General features: G+C 38.1%; 1 protein-coding gene and 1 long non-coding RNA gene across 3 annotated transcripts in view; one reads left to right on the top strand and one right to left on the bottom strand.

Annotated features, from left to right (window-relative positions):
• Positions 1 to 12,102, top strand: part of LOC126101120 (uncharacterized) — a 123,440-nt gene extending 111,338 nt beyond the window's left edge. Inside the window, exon 4 of the long non-coding RNA XR_007522267.1 lies at positions 12,024 to 12,102. This is a non-coding gene — a long non-coding RNA (uncharacterized LOC126101120). The remainder of the gene's footprint in view (positions 1 to 12,023) is intronic.
• LOC126101115 (proline dehydrogenase 1, mitochondrial-like) overlaps positions 1 to 22,236 on the bottom strand; it is a 290,120-nt gene that overhangs the window by 54,050 nt on the left and 213,834 nt on the right. Inside the window, exons 3-5 of one of the 2 annotated variants that reach the window (XM_049911797.1) lie at positions 18,849 to 18,886; positions 15,619 to 15,729; positions 3,233 to 3,376 (exon numbers count right to left, since the gene is read on the bottom strand). In XM_049911797.1, the coding sequence (XP_049767754.1) occupies positions 3,233 to 3,376; positions 15,619 to 15,729; positions 18,849 to 18,886 (293 nt within the window). The remainder of the gene's footprint in view (positions 1 to 3,232; positions 3,377 to 15,618; positions 15,730 to 18,848; positions 18,887 to 22,236) is intronic. The other variant, XM_049911798.1, reaches the window with a different exon arrangement.

A 22,236-nucleotide genomic window follows, 5' to 3' on the forward strand; every position in this document is an offset into this window, starting at 1 on the left:
AACTGTCAAGTCACTGATGACAGTGCCACTAAAACAGTTATTAAACACAGTTTTCCAAAACTACTCCAACAAAGAAGGTGAAGCAAATATTCCTGAATTCCAATCAAGAACAACTGCCAAGATGAGAAACATGAAAGTAGATATCCTCGACATAGCAAAGCAGCTTAAATCACTTAAGGCAAGGCCTCTGGTCCAGATTATATACTAGTCAGGTCTCTTTCAGAGTATGCTGATACAATGGCTCCATATTTAGAAATTATATACAACCACTCACTCACAGAAAGATCCGTACCTAAAGACTGGAAAATTGATCAAGACACACCACTACCCAAAAAGGGAAGTAGGAGTAATCTGCTGAATTACATACCCATATCACTAAAGTTGATTTGCAGCAGGGTTTTGGAACATATATTGTGTCCGAACATTGTGAAATACCTCAAAAATAAAATAAAATAAAATAAAAATAAATAAATAAATTATTGACACATAGGTAGCACAGATTAGGAAAATATTGGTTCTTGTGAAATGCAACTAGCTCTTTATACTCATGACGTAATGAGTGCTATCGACAGGGGATGTCAAATTGACTCCATATTTTTAGATTTCCAGAAGGCTTTCAACACTGTTCCTCACAAGCATCTTCTAACCAAACTGTGTGCCTATGGAATATTGCCTCAGTTGTGTGACTGGATTCGTGATTTACTTTCAGAAAGATCACAGAATGTAGTAATCGACGGAAAGTAATTGAGCAAAAACAGAAGTAATATCCGGCATTCCCCAGGAAGCGTTATAGGCCCTCTATTGTTCCTTATATATATTAATGATGTAGTAGACAATCTGAGTAGCAATATTAGATTGTTTGCAGATGATGCTGTCATTTACCATCTTGTAAAGTCATCAGATGACCAAAATGAATTGCAAAATGATTTAGGTAAGATATCCATATGATGCAAAAAGTGACAATTGACCCAGAATAAAGAAAAGTGTGAAGGCTGTAAATTCAAGTAAATACTTAGGTATTACAATTACAAATAAACTAAATTGGAATGATCACATAGATAATGTTGTGGGTAGAGCAAACCAAAGACTGTGATTCATTTGCAGAACACTTAGAAGGTGCAACAGGTCTACTAAAGAGACTGCTTACACCACACTTGTTCGCCCTATTCCAGAGTATTGCTGTGTGGTGTGGGATCCGCATCAGGTGGGACTGACAGATGACATCGAAAAAGTTCAAAGAAGGGCAGCTCGTTTTGTATTATCATGAAATAGGGGAGATAGTGCCACAGACATGAAACGTGAATTGGAGTGGCAATCATAAAAACAAAGGTGTCTTTCTTTGCAATGGAACCTTCACATGTAATGAGAATCCCCAGTTTTCTCCTCAGATTGCAAAAACATTCTGTTGGCACCCTCCTACATACGGAGAAATGATCATCATGATAAAATAAGAGAAAGTAGGACACAGAAAAATTTAAGTGCTCATTTTTCCCACACGCCATTCAAGAGTGGAACAGTAGAGAAACAGCTCGAAGGTTGGTCATTGAACCCTCTGCCAGGCACTTTACTGTGAATAGCACAGTAATCTTTTAGATGTAGATAGATGTACCTCTGTTCTATTCCACTATGTTCATCTTCATCCTTGGATAACCCTGCTTCTTTACCTTTTTGTTATCTTATATAGCACTCTGAAACTTTTCACAGTCATAACTTCATCTCTCTTACACCTTTCTGCCCTCCTGTCATTCTCACAAAAACTAAAATGTCATTCCTGAGATTCAGTTAATAAGTAACTAGCACAGTCAAGAAACCAAGAAGTGTTGAGTAAACAAACAAAATATCCAACTATAAACTGATTAGTAAAAGTTTTCATCTTTTTAGTTACTACGAAGGTGGTTTGGTGCTGCCCACTCACATGAGGATTTTTTTTTTTCTTTTTAATAAATTCACAGTAAAATTTATTGGCTGAAAAATTCACAGTACTGCCACAAAAGAAGGTCAATTCACATAAAATTACAATATCCGCAGATAACACACTTTTTAAGAAAGATTCTGTGGAACGTCTCCATAACGAAGCAATATATTTTACATCACACATATAGCTATACTGTGAATGAAAAGGAATGTTATGTTACAACAACAACATTACATTGCCTCATAATGTTTCGAGTGTCAGTCAACCTAATTTCAAATGGCTACAGTAATCTACTTATTACATAAAGAAAAAGAAGTCACTTCTTGTCTGAAGAACACACAGACAAACATAGCAATTCAGCGTCAGTTTGAAAAAAGGTGGATACTGAATGGTAGCAGATTCCTCTGCAACCATTTACTGTTGCATCTTGAAACTATTTTGCCACTCATCATGAAACCATATGGGTTGCCACAGCCTCTCCCACAGAGGTGTTACCTCTTGGCACCTTGCACAAAAGATACCCTAGTGTGGACACTTTACCTCTCAGTCTGTTCACATCTAAATCAGAATTTATTGAATAGGTACATTAAAACACAAATGCATCTGTACACTGTCTGCCGGAACCAGTAGAACAGGCACTTTTAATTATGCAGTTTCTCATCAGTCTCACTCAATAAATAATGACTAAGTGTGGAGTATTGGTAACATAACATTTAATCAATCTATTTCTGTGTGCTTCACACATAAGTGCCTCACATGAATTGACTAGCAGTGTTAAGCAACTTAAGATTTCTTTGCTATTGCCACAAACAATGATATTCTGTATCTTAAGTCATGGCATTATGTTTTAATGCCAGCAAACAATAACTTAGATCTGCAGACAGAGCTTCACTGATAGCTTTCCTTCTACTCTTGGGAGAGCAAAAATGTTATGGAGACAATAGTTGAAAGTTTTGAGAAATATTACTGATTAGACAATGAAATACTGCAAGTTATTATCAGCTTTCCAAACCAAATTATTATTAAAAATGTGATTAGCGCATGTAATGTGAATTTATCAGCCACTAAAATTACTGTCCAGTGACCAAAATGTAATCATCATATGTGGCCACTTTTTCTTTATGGCAATAAGGTAACTATAAAAGCAGGCCTTAAACCAAGAATCAGACAATGTCCAAGCAACTGAATGTGTACACACACAAATCATGACACATGCTCTGACAACTGACAGAATGTCTCAAGTACACAGGCCTCCCACACTGAAGGGTGTTTTAGATATTATTAAAAAGACAATTTCTTTTTGTAGTTATTTCTTACCTGAGACAGCCTCCAAACAATCCTGGAATGTTTCCATGTTGCGTTCACACTGGGCTTCATTGAGGTAGAAGTACGTGCGAGCACTCTGAACTTTGTAGCGCCGGTCGGCGAAGTTCTTCGATACGTGATACTGAGGCATCGTTCCTGCAGCAATTGTCAATATAAAGTTTGAGTTTTTTAAATGTGGGTTGCCACATTAGTAAGAAATTTCATTATGTCAATTGTTAGCAGCTGTGAAACAAGCTACAGTCACATTATTTTCTTTCCAAAATTAATTTAGTATTTCAATGTTCACTACTAAACTTACAAATAATGTAAAGTAACTCATTGTACAATTCCTTATTCAGACACATCATGCAAATGTTAGACCTAGTTCATACAACAAGCAACACTACTATTAGGCAGCCAAACATATCACTTTTAAGATAAATAAGTTCCATTAGTTTCAGCACTGAGTTAATCCCCGTCACCAACAGTATCTTCCACATCACAAGAATTTTTCTTAGATAAATTTATTGCTTATATCTGCTAATAAGAAGTTAACATTATATGAATTCACATTTTCAAGATAAGTGGTGTATCACATAACCATGAGAAGATCTAAAGAATATCTGTATTGATTGTAATTCAGATAGTGTTAAGTTACTTCTAGAAGACCATTCCAATGGTAATAACTATGATTATGATGGCAGTAGCTACCAAAGGCCTGGTATGATATTCCTGTCTGATGCAGCTTGTTAACTGAGTACTTTTTAGTATGGTTCAACTACATGCCAGTATTTTATGTCAACCTCAACAACAAGTTGTACTTTTCATCTATATATTTATTCTGCAAACCACCGCAAAGTTTATGACAGCGCACACTTCCCATTGCACCATATATTAGGGTTTCTTTCCAACACGTTTCCATATGGAGCACAGCAGGCACAGGAAGACTGCTTACATGCTTCCTGTGCACACTGCAATTAGTTTACTCTTCTCTCCACAGTCCCTACAGGAATGATACATAGGAGGCTGAAGAATATTACTAGATTCCTCAGTTAATACTGGTTCTTAAAACTCTGTAGCAGGTTTTCACAGCATTGTTGGCACCTATCTTGATGTGTTTACCAGTTCAAGTTTTTCAGCATTTCTGTAATGCTCTTCTGCTAGTCAAACAAACCTGTGACTGTTTGTGCTGCCCTTCTTTGTACTGATTTAATCCCCCAGTTAGTTCTATTTTGCAAGGGCTTGACACACTTGAGTAATATTCTGAGATGGGTAGCACAAGTGATTTGTCAGCAATGTCCTTTGCAGGCTGACTGCAAATTCCCAGTATCCTACCAATGAAATGAAGCCTGCCCACTGCTTTAATTATAACAGAGTGACCAATCCATTTCATATCCCCCCCCACAAACTATTACACCCAGACTACATTTTCTGCTTTCCACTGAAGTGACAAACATTGTGGATCATCTCCTAATATCTTGTCGGACCTCCTCCCGGCGGGTGTGATGCAGCAACTGTATATGGCACGGATTCACCAAATCGTTAGAAGACCCCTGCAGAAAGACTGAGCCACACCGACTCTACAGCTGTCCATAATTGCGAAAGTGTTGCGAGTGCAGTATTTTGAGCACAAACTGACCTCTCAATTATCTCCTACAAATGTTTGATGGGATTCATGTTGGGTGATCTGGGTGGCCAAATCATTCGCGCAAACTGTCCAGAATGTCCTTCAAACAATTGTGAATAATTATGGCCTGGTGACATGGCACCTTCTCATTCATAAAAATTCCATCACTGTTTAGGAACATGATGTCTATGAATTGTTCAAATAGTCTCCAAGTAGCCAGACATCCAGAGGACACAAGTCCATTCCATGTAAGTGCAGCCCACACCGTTATGAAGCCACCACCAGCTTGTGCAGTGCCTCGTTGACAACCTCAGTCCACGTCTTTGTGGAGTCTACACCATACTCAAACCCTACCGTCAGCTCTTAGCATCTGAAATCTGGACTCATCTGACCAGGCCAAGGTTTTCCAGTTGTCTTGGGTCCTACCTATATGAACATGAGCCCAGAAGTGGCACTGCAGGAAATTTCAAGCTGTTAGCAAAGATACACTGGTTGTCTGCTGCCATAACCCACGAATGCCAAATTTTGCCACACGGTCCGAAATGATATACTCATCGTAAGTCCCACATTGATTTCTGCAGTTGTTTCGCATAGTTTTTCGTGTCTCTTAGCATTGACAACTCTATGCAAACTCTGCTGCTCTCAATAGTTTAATGAAGGCTGTCAGCCACTGCCTTGTCCGTGGTGAGAGGTAATGCCTGAAATGTGATATTCTTGGCAACCTCTTGACACTGTGGATCGTGGAATATTGAATTCCCCAGCAATTTTCACAACGGAAAACCGCATTCATCTAGCTCAAACTACCATTCTGCATACAAAATCCATTCATTCCTGTCATGTGGTCATAAGCCTGTCAGAAACCTTTTCACATAAATCAAACGAGTACAAGCAACAGCTCCGCCAATGCACCTCCCTTTTATACCTTGTGTACATCATACTACCGCCATCTGTATATGTGCTGTTTTCAGACACTCATAAGAACCACGAAAACTTAGGCATACATTTTCCATCGTTCCTCAGTTGCTTCAAAATTCACAGAGGTGTGTTGGAAGGTAGCACAGTTTTTTGCTATACTTGTTTTCTTCTTTTATTTATGAAGCATCTTCAGTGGCCTGTAATACATGTTTATTTTTATACATATAATAAATGTATTATGTAATAATTACATTGTGTTACTATGTTACATTTTGTCATATTTTCCAATTAGAAACAACTTTTGTAGCACAAATTTGATTATGTTAAATCATCATTTGGTATCAAGATTTCTAGGGTTTTGAGTCCATGTGTGGTCCTGGAGATGTGTTCATTCTGTCCCCATGCTCCAGCTGGCCAATTTCTAGTGGTTTTCCACCCACATTTATTATCACACATCACATGCAGTTTTCACTTTCTAATCAACATGTATGTGTTTCCAAATACATATTTAAATAAATTTGTGTGTGTGTGTGTGTGTGTGTGTGTGTGTGTGTGTGTGTCATGAATTACTTTCTTTTTCATTGCAAGGACACTCTGTACGAGGTGCATTCAAGTTCTAAGGCCTCCGATTTTTTTTCTCCGGACTGGAAAGAGATAGAAACATGCGCATTGTTTTAAAATGAGGCCGCGTTCATTGTTAATATGTCCCAGAGATGGCAACACCGTACGGCAGATGGAATTTTGCCGCCAGCGGCGAGAATGAGAACTGTTTTAAATACTTAAAATTGCGACGTTTTCCTTACTTGAACAGCGTGCAATCATTCGTTTTCTGAATTTGCGTGGTGTGAAACCAATTTAAATTCATCGACAGCTGAAGGAGACATGTGGTGATGGAGTTATGGATGTGTCGAACATGCGTTCGTGGGAGTGACTGTTTAATGAAGGCAGAACATCGTGTGACAAAAAACCGAAACAACCTCATGCTCGCACAAGCCGGTCTGACGACATGATCGAGAAAGTGGAGAGAATTGTTTTGGGGGATCGCCGAATGATTGTTGAACAGATCGCCTCCAGAGTTGGCATTTCTGTGGGTTCTGTGCACACAATCCTGCATGACGACCTGAAAATGCGAAAAGTGTCATCCAGGTGGGTGCCACGAATGCTGACGGATGACCACATGGCTGCCCATGTGGCATGTTGCCAAGCAATGTTGACGCGCAACGACAGCATGAATGGGACTTTCTTTTCGTCGGTTGTGACAATGGATGAGACTTGGATGCCATTTTTCAATCCAGAAACAAAGCGCCAGTCAGCTCAATGGAAGTGCACAGATTCACCGCCACCAAAAAAATTTCGAGTAACCGCCAGTGCTGAAAAAATGATGGTGTCCATGTTCTGGGACAGCGAGGGCGTAATCCTTACCCATTACGTTCCAAAGGGCACTACGGTAACAGGTGCATCCTACGAAAATGTTTTTAAGAACAAATTCCTTCCTGCACTGCAACAAAAATGTCCGGGAAGGGCTGCGCGTGTGCTGTTTCACCAAGACAACGCACCCGCACATCGAGCTAACGTTACGCAACAGTTTCTTTGTGATAACAACTTTGAAGTGATTCCTCATGCTCCCTACTCACCTGATCTGGCTCCTAGTGACCTTTGGCTTTTTCCAACAATGAAAGACACTCTCCGTGGCCGCACATTCACCAGCCGTGCTGCTATTGCCTCAGCGATTTTCCAGTGGTCAAAACAAACTCCTAAAGCTCGTGCTCCCTACTCACCTGATCTGGCTCCTAGTGACCTTTGGCTTTTTCCAACAATGAAAGACACTCTCCGTGGCCGCACATTCACCAGCCGTGCCGCTATTGCCTCAGCGATTTTCCAGTGGTCAAAACAAACTCCTAAAGAAGCCTTCGCCACTGCCATGGAATCATGGCGTCAGCGTTGTGAAAAATGTGTATGTCTGCAGGGCGATTACGTCGAGAAGTAACGCCAGTTTCATCGATTTCGGGTGAGTAGTTAATTAGACAAAAATCGGAGGCCTTAGAACTTGAATGCACCTCGTATGTCAAAGTGTTCTTGTCGTGGTAGGAGTTTTTTTGTTGTGACTTGAACCATCCAACATGGAACAAGACATGAAAATTACTACAGTGGACAATCGCAAAAAAAAGCTTGAGCCATTACAAGAAAAGTTTCACGTACAAAGAGCCCTTGCAATGAAAAGAAAGTAATTAATGACAAAGTCAATATAATCAATTATTGACAAAGTCAATATAAGCAATAGCTCCCTGATCATGTTAGCCACAAAAAACAACAACAAACAGAAATCTGAAACTGAAACATAAACTGAGCAATCTCTCTCTCTCTCTCTCTCTCTCTCTCTCTCTCTCTCTCTCTCTCTCTCTCTCCCCCCCCCCCCAACACACACACACACACACACACACACGCGTGGTGTGTTATAATAAATGTGAGTGAAAAAGCACCAGAAGTCAGCCAGTTGGAGCATGGGGACCATATGAACATGTCTCCAGGACTACACATATGGACTAACCACACTGGAAATCTTGACAGCAAACAATAATTTAACGTCAAGAAATTTGTGCTACAGAAGTGGTTTCTAATCTGAAGAAACACTGTGAAATTTAACTTAGTAACATATTGTAACTACTACATAATACATTTGTAATATGTATAAAAAGACACATGTATTATTGGCCATTGAAGATGCTTCGTAAATAAAAGAAATGAAATGCATATGGCAAAAAAAAACACATTTCATTTATTTGTATATACAGAACTTACTTCCCTGAATAAGGCATACATTTTGCTGCCTGCTAAGTACGAAGTTTTGTTGGGGCTACCAACGAATCTAATAATGTAACCCACCAACTTTATGATCTTCATTAAGTTTCACACATACCATCAGAATGAACTACATGATCTGAAATCTTTTTTACTTTCGTGTTCCTGTGAGATTGCTCTAGATGTCCCCAGTTTCATTTTGTTTTCTATAGATCCCATCAACAAGAGGAAATTTTTAGGCACAAGTGAAAATACACATTTAAAAGGACAAGGGAAGCTTATGAACTTAAACTGCATACTGTATTACCAGCAAACTGTTACTATACTGCTTAATTAAATCCATTGAAAAGACAGCTAAATTTAATGGAGTAAATTAGAAAGAAAGATGCTATTTTAAAAAAACCTGCTGCCTTCTCTGTTACACAAACAGTCAGCTCTGTAGAAGAGCATGTAGGAGAATTGTGGATCAAGTCCAAAAGAACAGTCAACCACGCACTGGATAGATATGTACTTAGCAGAACTGTTCATGATAGTATACAGTCACTGTAAATAGACTTCTAAATAAACAGAGACTACTGCATAAATACAAAACAAAGCATATGCTATATGTATATAAGGGTGCTGAACAAAACATGTGTTATAAAAAAGTAAAAGGGAATTTTTTTTATTTTGAAGGCCTTGTACGTCCGACAGTCAATTTATCATATTCTTGTAGGTACACGTGTTTCTGATGTATTTCTGCATTTTCAACTGCTTCGAATCTTTAGTTTTCTGATGACAGTCAAAAAGGTTATACATGTTTTCAAATGCTTGGTGAACTTTTACTGCAAAAATTTTTGAATTCTTGCAGTAGCTGCCTGTTTCTGAGCCAAAAATATCCTTTCAAAAAGGGAAGAGTTACCCCAAAATATAATACCATACAACATAAGCAAATGAAAATAAGCAAAGTAGACTAATTTTTGTGGTGAATGATCATTTACTTCAGTTACGATTGGAATAGTAAAAATGGCAGCATTAAGTTTCTAAACAAGATCCTGAATGTGGGCTTTCCATTACAGCTTACTATCTATCTGAACACTTAGAAATTTGAACTAGTCAGTTTCACTAATCGTATGCCCATTCTGTGAAATTAAAATGTTGGGTTTTGTTGAATTGTCTGTTGAAAACCGAGTCTCACTATGATTTAGTTTATTTTCCACAAGCCATGAACTGCACTATTTGAAACAGAGCCAATGTTGCAAACAACATCCTTTACTACCAAACTACCTCTGCACACTACCTCCACTTACGGGAAACTGCACTGTTTCCTACACATTTTGATCCTCTCCATTAGCCAGTTGCCCAATTCCTAAACCTGTTAAATAAATATTTTTTCGATATTAACATTTTTATATGACAAAAGAGCATCTTTTGAGCTGCACAGTTTATAACACAGTAGCAGCTGTTTCTGTTATAAAGGTAACTCGAAAGTTTGACTGAAGTTATATATATATATATATATATATATATATATATATATATATATATATATATATATATATATATATAATAGAGGGAAACATTCCACGTGGGAATACTTCCGTCCCGACTGACATCTCTGCTCAAACTCTTTGCCTTTACAAATGTCTGCTTGTGTCTTGTATGTATGGATGGATATGTGTGTGTGTGCGCGAGTGTATACCTGTCCTTTTTTCCCCCTAAGGTAAGTCTTTCCGCTCCCGGGATTGGAATGACTCCTTACCCTCTCCCTTAAAACCCATATCCTTTTGTCTTTCCTTCTCCTTCCCTCTTTCCTGACGAGGCAACCGTTGGTTGCGAAAGCTAGTGTTTTGTGTGTATGTTTGTGTTTATTTGTGTGTCTATCGACCTGCCAGCGCTTTTGTTGGGTAAGTCTCATCATCTTTCTTTTTAAATATATATATATATATATATATATATATATATATATATATATATATATATATATATATATATATATATATATGATATGATATGAATATAATAGAGGGAAACGTTCCACGTGGGAAAAATATATTTAAAAAGAAAGATGATGAGACTTACCAAACAAAAGCGCTGGCAGGTCGATAGACACACAGACAAACACAAACATACACACAAAATCTAGCTTTCGCAACCAATGGTTGCCTCGTCAGGAAAGAGGCAACCATTGGTTGCGAAAGCTAGATTTTGTGTGTATGTTTGTGTTTGTCTGTGTGTCTATCGACCTGCCAGCGCTTTTGTTTGGTAAGTCTCATCATCTTTCTTTTTAAATATATATATATATATATATATATTGACCACAATTCAAGTATACGTTAAATACCGATACCGATAACAATAACAATACATAACATAAAACCATTATATTCAGTGCATTCCGAAAAAGATACAGTTCCAAAACCTATTATTTCAGTACACTTGTCAAATCAGATTTAGAAAACGTTTTAAAAATTACATAAATTTCTCTTTTGAGATAAATGCGTCTATTTTGATTCCCTTTCCGTATTTTATATTATTTTTCATACTGGTACACCTGTCAAGCTGGATTTTGATGCAAATACACTTTACTGATTAACAGCTGGTTATTTACACATAACAGATTGTAAGCATAATTTTAGAAGCTATACAAAAATCATGGATAAGGAAGGTACAGCAGTATCCACCAATATTATTACACCATCTCCTGTAAGGAAATGGTGGAAGAAGTGGCAGATGTTTCATTTATAATACACTTCTGCTTGCTTTTTCAAATTACGTTCTTATAGTCAAAGAAATGTGTATGGTGTCTAATGTTCATTGGATTTACCTTACCAGGTATTCCAGCAAGGGTTCTCCAATGATGCCATCATGCAAGCGAAAGAGAGGGCCATATGAATGTGGACAACTTTCCATACAAAATATAACAAGGATGAATCAGAAATTCTATGCTACACCTGTCATGCAAACCAGAATGATTTCATTCATGCGTACACAATCGTGGAGACAGTAAGGCAGAGAAGATCATCAGATTGACTAATGAATATGAAGGTAATTACTGAATACTTCATTCCAAAGAGGTGACTTCAGAGACTCCGGAGTTGTAAAAAGGTATTCATTGAAACATTTGGGGTAGGCCGAGCTCCTGTTCAGAATCTGTGTAAGCACTTTCCGGAGACTGAAGTACTGGTATCTCCCAAGTGCAAGGGAGGTGGTACACAAGATCTAGCAATTATGGTGATAGGGGGAGGTCTTTGAAAGATTTTATTGAATCACTAAAACCAATTGAGAACACTACTGTCAGGAGAAAAACATTCACAGGCGATACTTAAGTACTGACTTTTCAATTTCCAAATTACACAAAACGTACAATGAAAAATCTGGCACACATCTGCACATGAACTGTGAATATTTTTGAAATGTATTTGATAATGCAATGATGGATTTGGATCTCCTGCTATAGATGTTTGCCTTTTTTGCTTACAGTCAAAAGAGCAACTAAAACAGACTTGAGATCGAGGAGAAAGATGAGCTGAAGGCCAGACTTACCATTCGTAAACTGAAAGCAGATGCATTTTACACTGTGATGCGGAAGGGGAGACGACAATGAGCTTTGATAGCCAAAAGAATTTGATTCTCCATAAGCTTCCATATTACTTAAGACAACTTTATTTTTACAATTTCACTGATTGTGAGGTATGCTCTCATGGCTCCCAGAACAAGGACAATGTATTTTGCTACATATGGTTAGACAATGTATTCTCCAAAGGTTCATGTCAAAATGCATCATCAATTTTTCACAGGCTGTGCAATATACAAGAGTCATTCAATAAGTAATGCCCAAATCTTTTTAAAAGCCATTAATACACAATAGATAAATGTCCTCGTGCGTGATCCACAATTGATGTTTGTTCCGTGTGCCGGCGAAGTTTTGAACCATTCTGGCAGATGGTAGAGCTGTAGTAATGCGTCAAAATGGTGTCTACATACTACTCGTGTTAAAGCAGTGTGCTGTTATTGAATTCTTGTGTGCAGAAAAAGAAACCGTGGTGAACAGCCAGTAATGTTTGTGAGCAGTGTACGGCAATTCTGCAGTTGATAGGGAGTACAGTTGGATGATGGATAAAGAAAGTTACAGCCTCAGGAAACACAGAAACAGAGTTCCACAATCAGCAACGTCGTGTCACAGTCACCGGTCATCATCATTGCCTAATCCACCCTAGAGTCCAGACCTGGCATCCACAGACTTCCACCTCTTTGGGCCGCTTAAAGCTACTCTGTGGGCAACACACTTTGAAGATTATGAGAGTGTCAGTCGAGCAGTGAAAATATTGCTACACCTATAGGATAAGAGCTTTTACCAACAGGGAATATATGCTCTTCCACAATGTTGGCATAAGGCCATAGAACGTGATTGAGACTACGTATAAAAATAGGATGTGGACAAGACATGTTGATGTATATTGTCACCAAATTCTGACTCTTAATAATAAATATGTTCTGAGAAAAAACATGTGGGGCATTACTTATTGAACACCCCTCTTAAGGCTAGAAAATATAGATACGGTGAAGTTACTAGCCAACAGCTGTGGTGGACAAAATAAAAGTCAAGTTCTGATTGCCTTGCAGTGTACTTTGTTCACTCAAAATTGTTCACAAGATGTAAAACATGTCAACCTTGTTTTTCCAGGTGTTGGCCATTCAAATGTTCCCTCCAATCACATATTTAGCCAGACTAAAAAAAAAGTATGTTCAAAAAGTACTATTTTGAACCCCTGTGATTATTATGACATTTTCAGGAGCTTTGAGATTATTTATGAACTTGTATTAGATGTACAAGTTGCTGACTGGAAGGAATCTCTTAAAGATTCCATGAAATCTCCCTCTGCATGGCACTTTCAGTTCAAACCTTCAACAAGAATATTAATTAAAAAGAAAGGTCAGAGCTCTATTACTATTCAAATGGAATAAAGTTAAATACTGATATAGGATGCGGTAAAAGTATTACAGTAAGGATGATCTTGGATGGGAGTAAAACAGCAGGGATATGTAATAGTGTTATGATAACACCAGAAAAAAAATGAAAGAGGTAACAGTCATGTACAAGGTTGAATGGACATTAACGAACTTTTATTCTACAAGAACGTCTCCAAACAGTGGTCTGGAGTTGAACTGGATGAAGAATCTGATGTCAGAAGGAGCTACCTGATGAGGCTGAAGAGCAGATCAGTATTTGATGTAAAAAGTAGTGCTCTTCTAATGATGCAATATTTTAATATAAAGTTGCTGCCAATTGTTAAAAAAATTAATTAGCAGGTATGTACTAAGTTATTATTCCTGTGGTAACTATCAATGTTGTAACAGGAATAAGTATTATGAAATGTCTATGTTATTTTTCATTTGCACCCATCACTTTAAAACCAAAACATTTCCAGAAACCCTCATGCCCACATTACAGTTGCAAAAGTCTTTACATTCAAAGTAAACTATTCATTTTAAATAAAAATACTGTAGTGTGATTTATGGAACATACAAATACAAATCCAGAATACAAAAAAGTAATACATAACTACTAATAAAAACTAAATAACAACTAAGTGACAGTTTTTTCTCATTACTGAAAATTTTTGTTACATGAAGATAACGGAATTTGGAAACGGTCGACTCTTATCCTTTCAGATGAAGATGTCAAACTGCCTGTGGCTCTTCCTCTCATTTAACTGTACTTTAATACACCAACCTCAATAAATAAAATGTCCAGGTTACAGCCAACAGGAACTGATCCAACAAAAATATCACTACAGATGGCAAAACAGAAAACATGCATACACAAATAAAGAAAAAGTCTAAGTGGGATAGGAGAAATCATGGAAATTGTAAATGGGAATAGCATAACAGATATTTAAACATTGGCCCTCATGGGTGGTGGAGACCAGTGTCTTAAGCCCACATACAAGAGGCCCTCAAGTTTCCAGTTTTGGTTCCAATGTTCATACGAAAATATATAGCTTCCAATGACTGCCCTAACCAGCTGTAATTATTCACAAGTGTAGTGTTTGACAAAGAACACTGCGTAGCTGCACAATGAGATAATTTAAAGCCTTCCCCTACTTATACAACCAAACAATGTACCAGTGTACGTTTATATGCTAAGTTTAAACCTACAGTTCTGCAACAATTATGCTCTTATTGTGTTACTGAAAAGTTATAAATTTAGGAAACTGTGGAAAATCTACTTAATTATCTTCCTTTTTGTAAGAGTGTCACTTTATAATGACAGATGGTAGATACAGCCAGAATTTGCATGAAGATTTGATTAATGCAATCAAGTTCACTGTACTACAGGCAGCACACAGGAATTGACTATATTTCTTTTTTGTATTTTTAACCAAGCAGTGTGTGTGTTTCCACATGTGAACTGACAATTATTTTGTATTCTTGCAATTGTATTGGCTGTTACATTAGACAATGTATGAGAAACCCTAAGCAGAACAATAACAGTTTTGTAATATATTCTGTCTTAAGTAATAAGAAATACACCACACCACAGTCATATAGCCTCTGTCTCCTGACATGTTATAGATAGATGGACATACACACACACACAGTCAGACAGACACAGAGAGAGAGAGAGAGAGAGAGAGAGAGAGAGAGAGAGAGAGAGAGAGAGAGAGAACAACAGAAAATTAGAAATACACAAAAGAAAATACTTATTTGAAACTCTGACAGCATGCAACAAGAGATTATTAGATGCTTCTTCCAAATTCCCATCAACACGAGCCTTTCTTACTCCATGCTAATTAATACGGCATTTGTCTGGAGAGTTTCCCGGAATAGACCAGATTGAGGCAACAGTCTTAAGGCATTGAGTCAAACTACAGTTTGCAGATAAGACAACTGCTCAGTGTAGTTCACTTAGGAATGACCTCCACTAGCAACGAGCAGTACCTCGAGACGGCACCGTTCGTCACGATCGCTAGCCTACTGCAGGATACCACTGACCAGACAACACCGGCACTAACTACAAACCCATACTGTACTGCAATGGTTTAAATTAAGATCTGACAATATTTGCCCCTACTTTTTGCTGAATCGCATTCGTAAGCAGCAGGGTCTGAATGTAATAGCCTCGCACAGATGGGGGCCTGCTGAACACTATTGCCTGCTCGCCTGAAGATAGCTGCCAGGTTCCCTGGAAATGTTTTCACAAACACTGTTTTATTTACAAGGGTCTTCACTGAACATGTATTTCTATAATGCCACCGACTCAAAAATGCAAAATACTATTACTAATAACAATCATCTCACTGCACACAGGAAAGAAGTCCATATTATTCTACTCTAGATTAAAAACATAATTTATGCTTATCTTACTGGCACATTGACGCTCACTCTCTCGGAAAGCTTCAGCTCACAGAATGCAAGAATGCACGAGAAAAATCTCTCTTTTACAATGCTCTGCATTGTTTTTACATGTGCACATTCAGAAGGATTTGTGCTCTTCTTCTTTACATTTTACCTATTGCTCTGCAAACAATACTCCCTCTTCTATACCACAATCACTCGCTACTTAAAAGAAAGCTGTCAAATTTGTGTGCCTTAAATGTCCATCTAGGTATACTTCCTTGTGGAAATTGATGGCACAACACAACACAGAAATGTTCATGTTCATTCCTCCTGTATCACCACTTTCATAAAATGAGCCTGGTGAGGTCATCCTTCCAATGATTGATTAGTTACAAAGAAAATTTTGCAATCCACATACACTGATGATATAAAAATAGCTGCACCCACAAGAACCTTACTGATGCACTGCAGGCTGGGTGTTTATTTTGCACACCATCAACTACAGCAATGATTACATTTGCATCAAATGTGGGAGAGGCCTTTATGTCGTATCTACGATCTGGTACAAAAGGGCCCCAAATGGCTTTGCCAGCCACTTAGACAGTGGGTTGCCTACTTATACAAGTTCGAGAGAGGCCACACCGTGGGACTCTGAGATGTCGGGTGGTCCTGCTGCCATTTGCAAGTGCCCACATTCATGCCTTATTCTGAAAGGATAACACTCGCCGTCATACTGCTGCCACCTCCTGAGCAAGCCTCGAAGCTGTGGATCCTCTGCCACGGCCAGTGGCATTGCCCCACCTCTTCCCGATCGAGAATGTGTGGGGTGCCGTGGAGCATGTCACCAGAATTCCACCTCCACCCATCAGTCCGCAGAAACTACATGCTCAGGTGCAAGCATCACAGACTGAAGTATCATAGGACCACATCCGAAACCTGTACAGTGCCATGCCACAACATCTGGGTGCTTGTATTCAGAACTGTGAGGGCCCTTATGGCATACTAACACGTACATCTTGTGGCCCTATAGTGCAGTAAACATTGGACCTTCAAAGCCAAAAATCTAACAATTTTGTTCCTGTGGTATTATCTACCCCTGTCCGTCAACAATAATCACAATCTGCCTCCTCCTTTAGGGTGCAGGCCTTTTTATGACAATCAGTGCACGTATTACCAGTAGCCTCTATATTTCAAACTCTGGTGGCTTATGTTATTAGGATCTCAGAGTCTTGTAGAAAATGACAAATTACTCAAATAGTTTTGCATCACCTGTACATCTGTCAATGTTTGTGGGTGTAGATTCTAGCGGAGTGTGGAATGAAAAAACAACTATTTCAAACTAAATCTTTGAACAACTGTGAAAAGAGACTGTGGTGCAGTGTAACACTCATTATTGTCATTGCTCCACTGCACTCCTTGCAATATTTTTGGATCCTCCTTGGCACATCATCCACTAAGTGGCCAAAATGATGCTGCTCCAGCTCATCTTGTCTCTGACGAAAGCCCTGCTGAGATCATCCAGTGTATGGGGAGGTCCACTGTGATGGTATGCTGCACATCATTTAAACTGCTCCCAAGGATGCAGATACTACAGGACATGGCATTCGGTCAATTCTTGCCTCAATGAGGAAGGCACTCATGATATGGGTGGTTGTGTGTGTGTGTGTGTGTGTGTGTGTGTGTGTGTGAGAGAGAGAGAGAGAGAGAGAGAGAGAGAGAGAGAGAGATCATCATAGAAGACGAACAGGTCACTGAAATGTTGACATTAAGGCTGTACAGTATGTCAGAGGTATTTGTCCTGACATTTCACAGTCCTCCAATTACTGTGGGTAGCAATGAGAGGCATCCGACATTTGCATACAATAGTGTTCCAAATTGTGAATGATACACATCCCTACAGTACCTGTGAACAGCACACCTGAGACACTATCTTCTAAGATGATCAGGCATCAAAGTCCTGCAATCTTCAGTATCGAAAACCTAATGCCATGCACTCATGTTCTTTTCCATATATTCCCTTGTCTACATTATTTGCAGGGTTTTTCCTGTCATTCATTACAGTTGCCTGGAGTTAAAAATCAATTGTGTGGAGCCAAGTCTTAATGTTTGGATCAACAGTCTTGCATGGTTCTTTCTGATGATCTCCAGCTCTTAACTTTTTTTATTTATTAAAACAGTGTCCACTAGCCATTAACTTCCATTTGCCTTATGTCCAAGATACTCTCCCCCCCCCCCTCCTCCTCCCCCCCACCCCCCCAAAAAAAGTTCCCTCATTCTCATTGTGATACTTCAATTGCTGCCATTTTTTATGAAATTCAGTACATGACAAAAAGTCATTTCTTAAAAGCTATTTCCATCTCTATAATAAATTCAATACATTTCACACTGTTTTATTGCTCGCACTAAGGGTTTCAGTAAAGGGGAAAAAAAACATCTTACCTTGATTATATGGCAAGGCATGAGCAGTTTAATGCAGCAACATGTTCTGCAGCACGGTAAGCTTTTCGTTTCTTTCACGAGTGAGAGTGAGCGACAGGCTAGGCATGCAAATTCTTTGACAGCCACGTACTATTTTTGTCACATTTATCTACCACAACAACCACAGTTATTTGCTAAGCCAATTATAACTTAACTCTTTCCAATATTGCAACTGATGTGTTAATAGTGTGTACAAAGACTGCAGCACTACATCAATGGAAAAGTCAGTACATTACAGAATTAATTATTGGCAATAGTCTACAGTTCACTGCATGCATCTCCACCACAACTAACTTCACTAACATTAATAGTAGCATTTGTACTGAACAAGTGTGAAATGACGCTATAACCACCCCAGACATGCTCACCTTTAAAATCTATGTACTTGTAGGCATAGGAGGCATGTAAGCTACAGGTGTATCTGTGACCTCAACATGGTGGGTGCATGGTGTAGGAAACTACGTTTGGAAACTGAAGCTTCCTTACCTTGTGATTTGTCATCTCCTGCTTCAGATACGCTCCCCCTGAAACAGACAGTAAGCGTGCATGAAAACACTGTACTCTATAATACAATCATTATCAAAATACATTCTCTGGTGGAAACCATTACAGCATCAGTCAAGTTAAGCTGAAAGGTGCCACTTATTGTAGAACATCGGGTACAGTGAAGCTGTGTGTTCAGCAACACAAAAGCAAAAGAAAGAAGGCCACCTGACTCATCTACGTGAGTGGAGTGTGAGTGTGTGTGTCTGTGATCTCTAAGGATTGTAATTTCAGTAGTTTTCAGTGGTCGCTGTTTCTGTTTATAAGGATACAGACAAAGCTGTGGAAATGTCTCAGCATAAGATTTACCAGAAACTGTGACATGGTCACTGTTAAAATATGACACTTTAGTCAGTAAATTCAATGACCTATATGGCACAAACCACCTTACTACGAATGTAAGAGGTCTTATTGAAAAATCTATACAACTACCTAAAGACAAGTCATAATTATGTCAACAACAAAAAAATCAAAAATTTCTTTACTGATTTACTTGATTTTTACACAATACTCTAATAAATGATTGGGCCAACAAAGGCTACACATTTTTAAATGAATATTATTTTGATGGTATCAAACAGCAACCTCATCATCAGCATCAGCAGCATATGTAAAATTAAAATACATTTTCCTGTACACATATGAGTTGCAAATTTATTTTAGCTGAGGACAGAAGATGAAGTAATTAATTAAAATTTGTGCCACAGCCCAGTCTCAGGCCTCGGTCTCCTGCGTACGTCTGCCTAGTATGCAGAAGACCTCAGTTCAAGTCTACGCCATGGTGCAAATATTAATTCATTGCTTCAGCTTCAATCCTTATCATTATAATAAACTTCATTAATAAAATATGTATTAGATGAAGAAAGATTGGAAAATAAATTTAAACCAACCATTAAATAAAAATTGACATAACGATGTCTCTGTATGAACAAATTGACACATATGGTTGCAGTTCAGCACTATTGATGTATAACAGGGAGAATGTTTAAGCAAAAAATCTCAAATTCTTGACCAATTTACTTCAAATTTTTACATGATACTCTGATAAACCTATGGTTGGACATAGGACACGCATTTTCCTGGGACTCTCAAAAATGTCTGGAGCAATTTACTTGAAAGTTTTACACAATACTCTAAGTAAAGTCTTGACAGACCCAGGAGATGAACATTCAGATGGATATAGGCAACACATATTTTAATGCATGAATTTATTTGTAATATATATAGGGGAAACATTGTTGACAAAATCCTCTAAGAGTTCCTGACTGAGTTACTTTAAACTTTTACACAATACTGTAATAGACATTTGGATGCAACCAGACAAATTGTTTCTCCTATATACATTCTTTTCCATCACATTTTTATTTGAAATGTAACTGTATACACAACAACGTGCAATACTGTTTTCTTCTTCACACTCCGTTTTCGTAGAAAACAGGAAAGCTGTTTATATGGACCACCGGCTTACGATCAGCCTACTGCTGTAGAATACAAATATGCAATAATAATAATAATAATAATAAGAAGAAGAAGAAGAAGAAAGGCTCAATGGACAGAGAATGGGTTGGAAATGGACTTCGAGAGGTGGAAGGATGAGAGGGACAAAGAGAGGTGAGAGGAGGAGGAGGAGGAGGAAGAGGAGGAGATTAGGAGGTATATTCAGTTTTGATACATTTTTACCAATTGTGAAGTATTGCCAGAGTCACTTGTTTTAAATGTGAGAAAGACAGATTTGGAGGAAAAAATTACACTCAGTCAAAAAAATTGTTGAATTATAAACACAACACAGCCTGTAGCTCTACACACATGTAGTAAAGATAACAGTATCTATATTTGAAGGACAATTCTTTTCTATGGCCACATTGCTCTTATGAGCCCTACAAGGTTGACTGATCTGATCTTCCACAACTTTCTCAAAAGAGACCCAGGGACATGTGGTCCACCGAGACAGAAAATTGGATATAATGCAAGAGGACATGTGGAAAAACATTATGATCAAGAAGAAACTGCGATATCACCCTGGTTTCCAAGAACAACCAATACTCGCAATTGACAAAATGTGAACTGAAACAGGGAAGGAACAATATATGAAGCTAATGTGAGAATACTGGGTTAAAGTCAAAAGCTGAATTGCAAGGAAAAGGAAAAGCACAGCTGAAACATCACAGTCTGTAGATGGTGGACACAACAGTAAGAAGATTATCAAGTACAGACTGTGGAAATATCTCAGAAGTGTTCATACAGAGAATTTTCAGTAATAATTTTTGATATTTGTAGTTCCCAGTCTGATGTAAGCGAGGGCTTGAAAGCTCACACTTGGTGGAGATAAATAAAATAATAAACAGATACATGAATTGCTGCTAGAAAGAAAGTAAGTTCCTTCACATCATCTGTATACCTCTGTAATCATAGAAGTAACTCATCAAGTCCAGTTGCCTTTTCTTTATTGTTTAGGTTGATTAATGCACAACAGGTGAGCTACAAGTCAAGCAACTGGAACAGCTCATCACATTGTGACAAAGGTGAGTAATTAGAGTGTGACAAATCTGAACAAGTTTGCAGCAAACCGCAATTATGATTGATGTACTGAGAGTGCCGATTCTCTCGACACCAACACACGTGGGAGTTCAAACCTAGAGGCAATGACTGGCGTTGTCTAACATGCTTCCCAGGTAGGGATGGGCGAACTTCTAAAAATTACCAATATATCAATATCAATAAAAGGCATCAATAATACAGGGACAATAATGTCAATACTTCAATGAGTTACTCTATATAACAAGGAATTTTTTTTTAAATGAGCAAAGTCACATAAATGCTTAACAAACAATTAAAAACTGACAAGTACTTTATTATATCCAACATTAACCAATAAAAGACACACAATATGCTATGAAATCACTTATTTACAAAAAGACTAATTAATGAAACCCGTGATCAGACATTAACAGAACTCTCAGTCTGTTGCTATTATCTGGCACAACCTGGTTTAATTTGGAAGTAACTCTTTCAGACAAAACAGAAGATACTTGTTACGTGAAGTATTTTTTTTAGCCATTTCTGGCAAAACAGGTGTGAAATGACAACATTTCAGGCACCTTAGTCTTATTTTCCATTATATACAACTGCAGTAACATGTGCGATTTTTGTACCGAGTGTACATTTCTTTCGACGTGCTTCTATCTTTTCTTGAGCCAAGTAATGAGGAAGTACGAAGTGAAGATGCCGCCTGAAAGTTGGGAACAGGAAGTATTAGTTTCCACCATTCTCATACAATATTGTCAAGAAATTTGAGCCTTTTTCACTTTTACCTGTCATTTGCAATGCCAGA

The sequence above is a fragment of the Schistocerca cancellata genome, chromosome 9 (assembly GCF_023864275.1).
Source record: "Schistocerca cancellata isolate TAMUIC-IGC-003103 chromosome 9, iqSchCanc2.1, whole genome shotgun sequence".
NCBI classification, from domain to species: domain Eukaryota; kingdom Metazoa; phylum Arthropoda; class Insecta; order Orthoptera; family Acrididae; genus Schistocerca; species Schistocerca cancellata.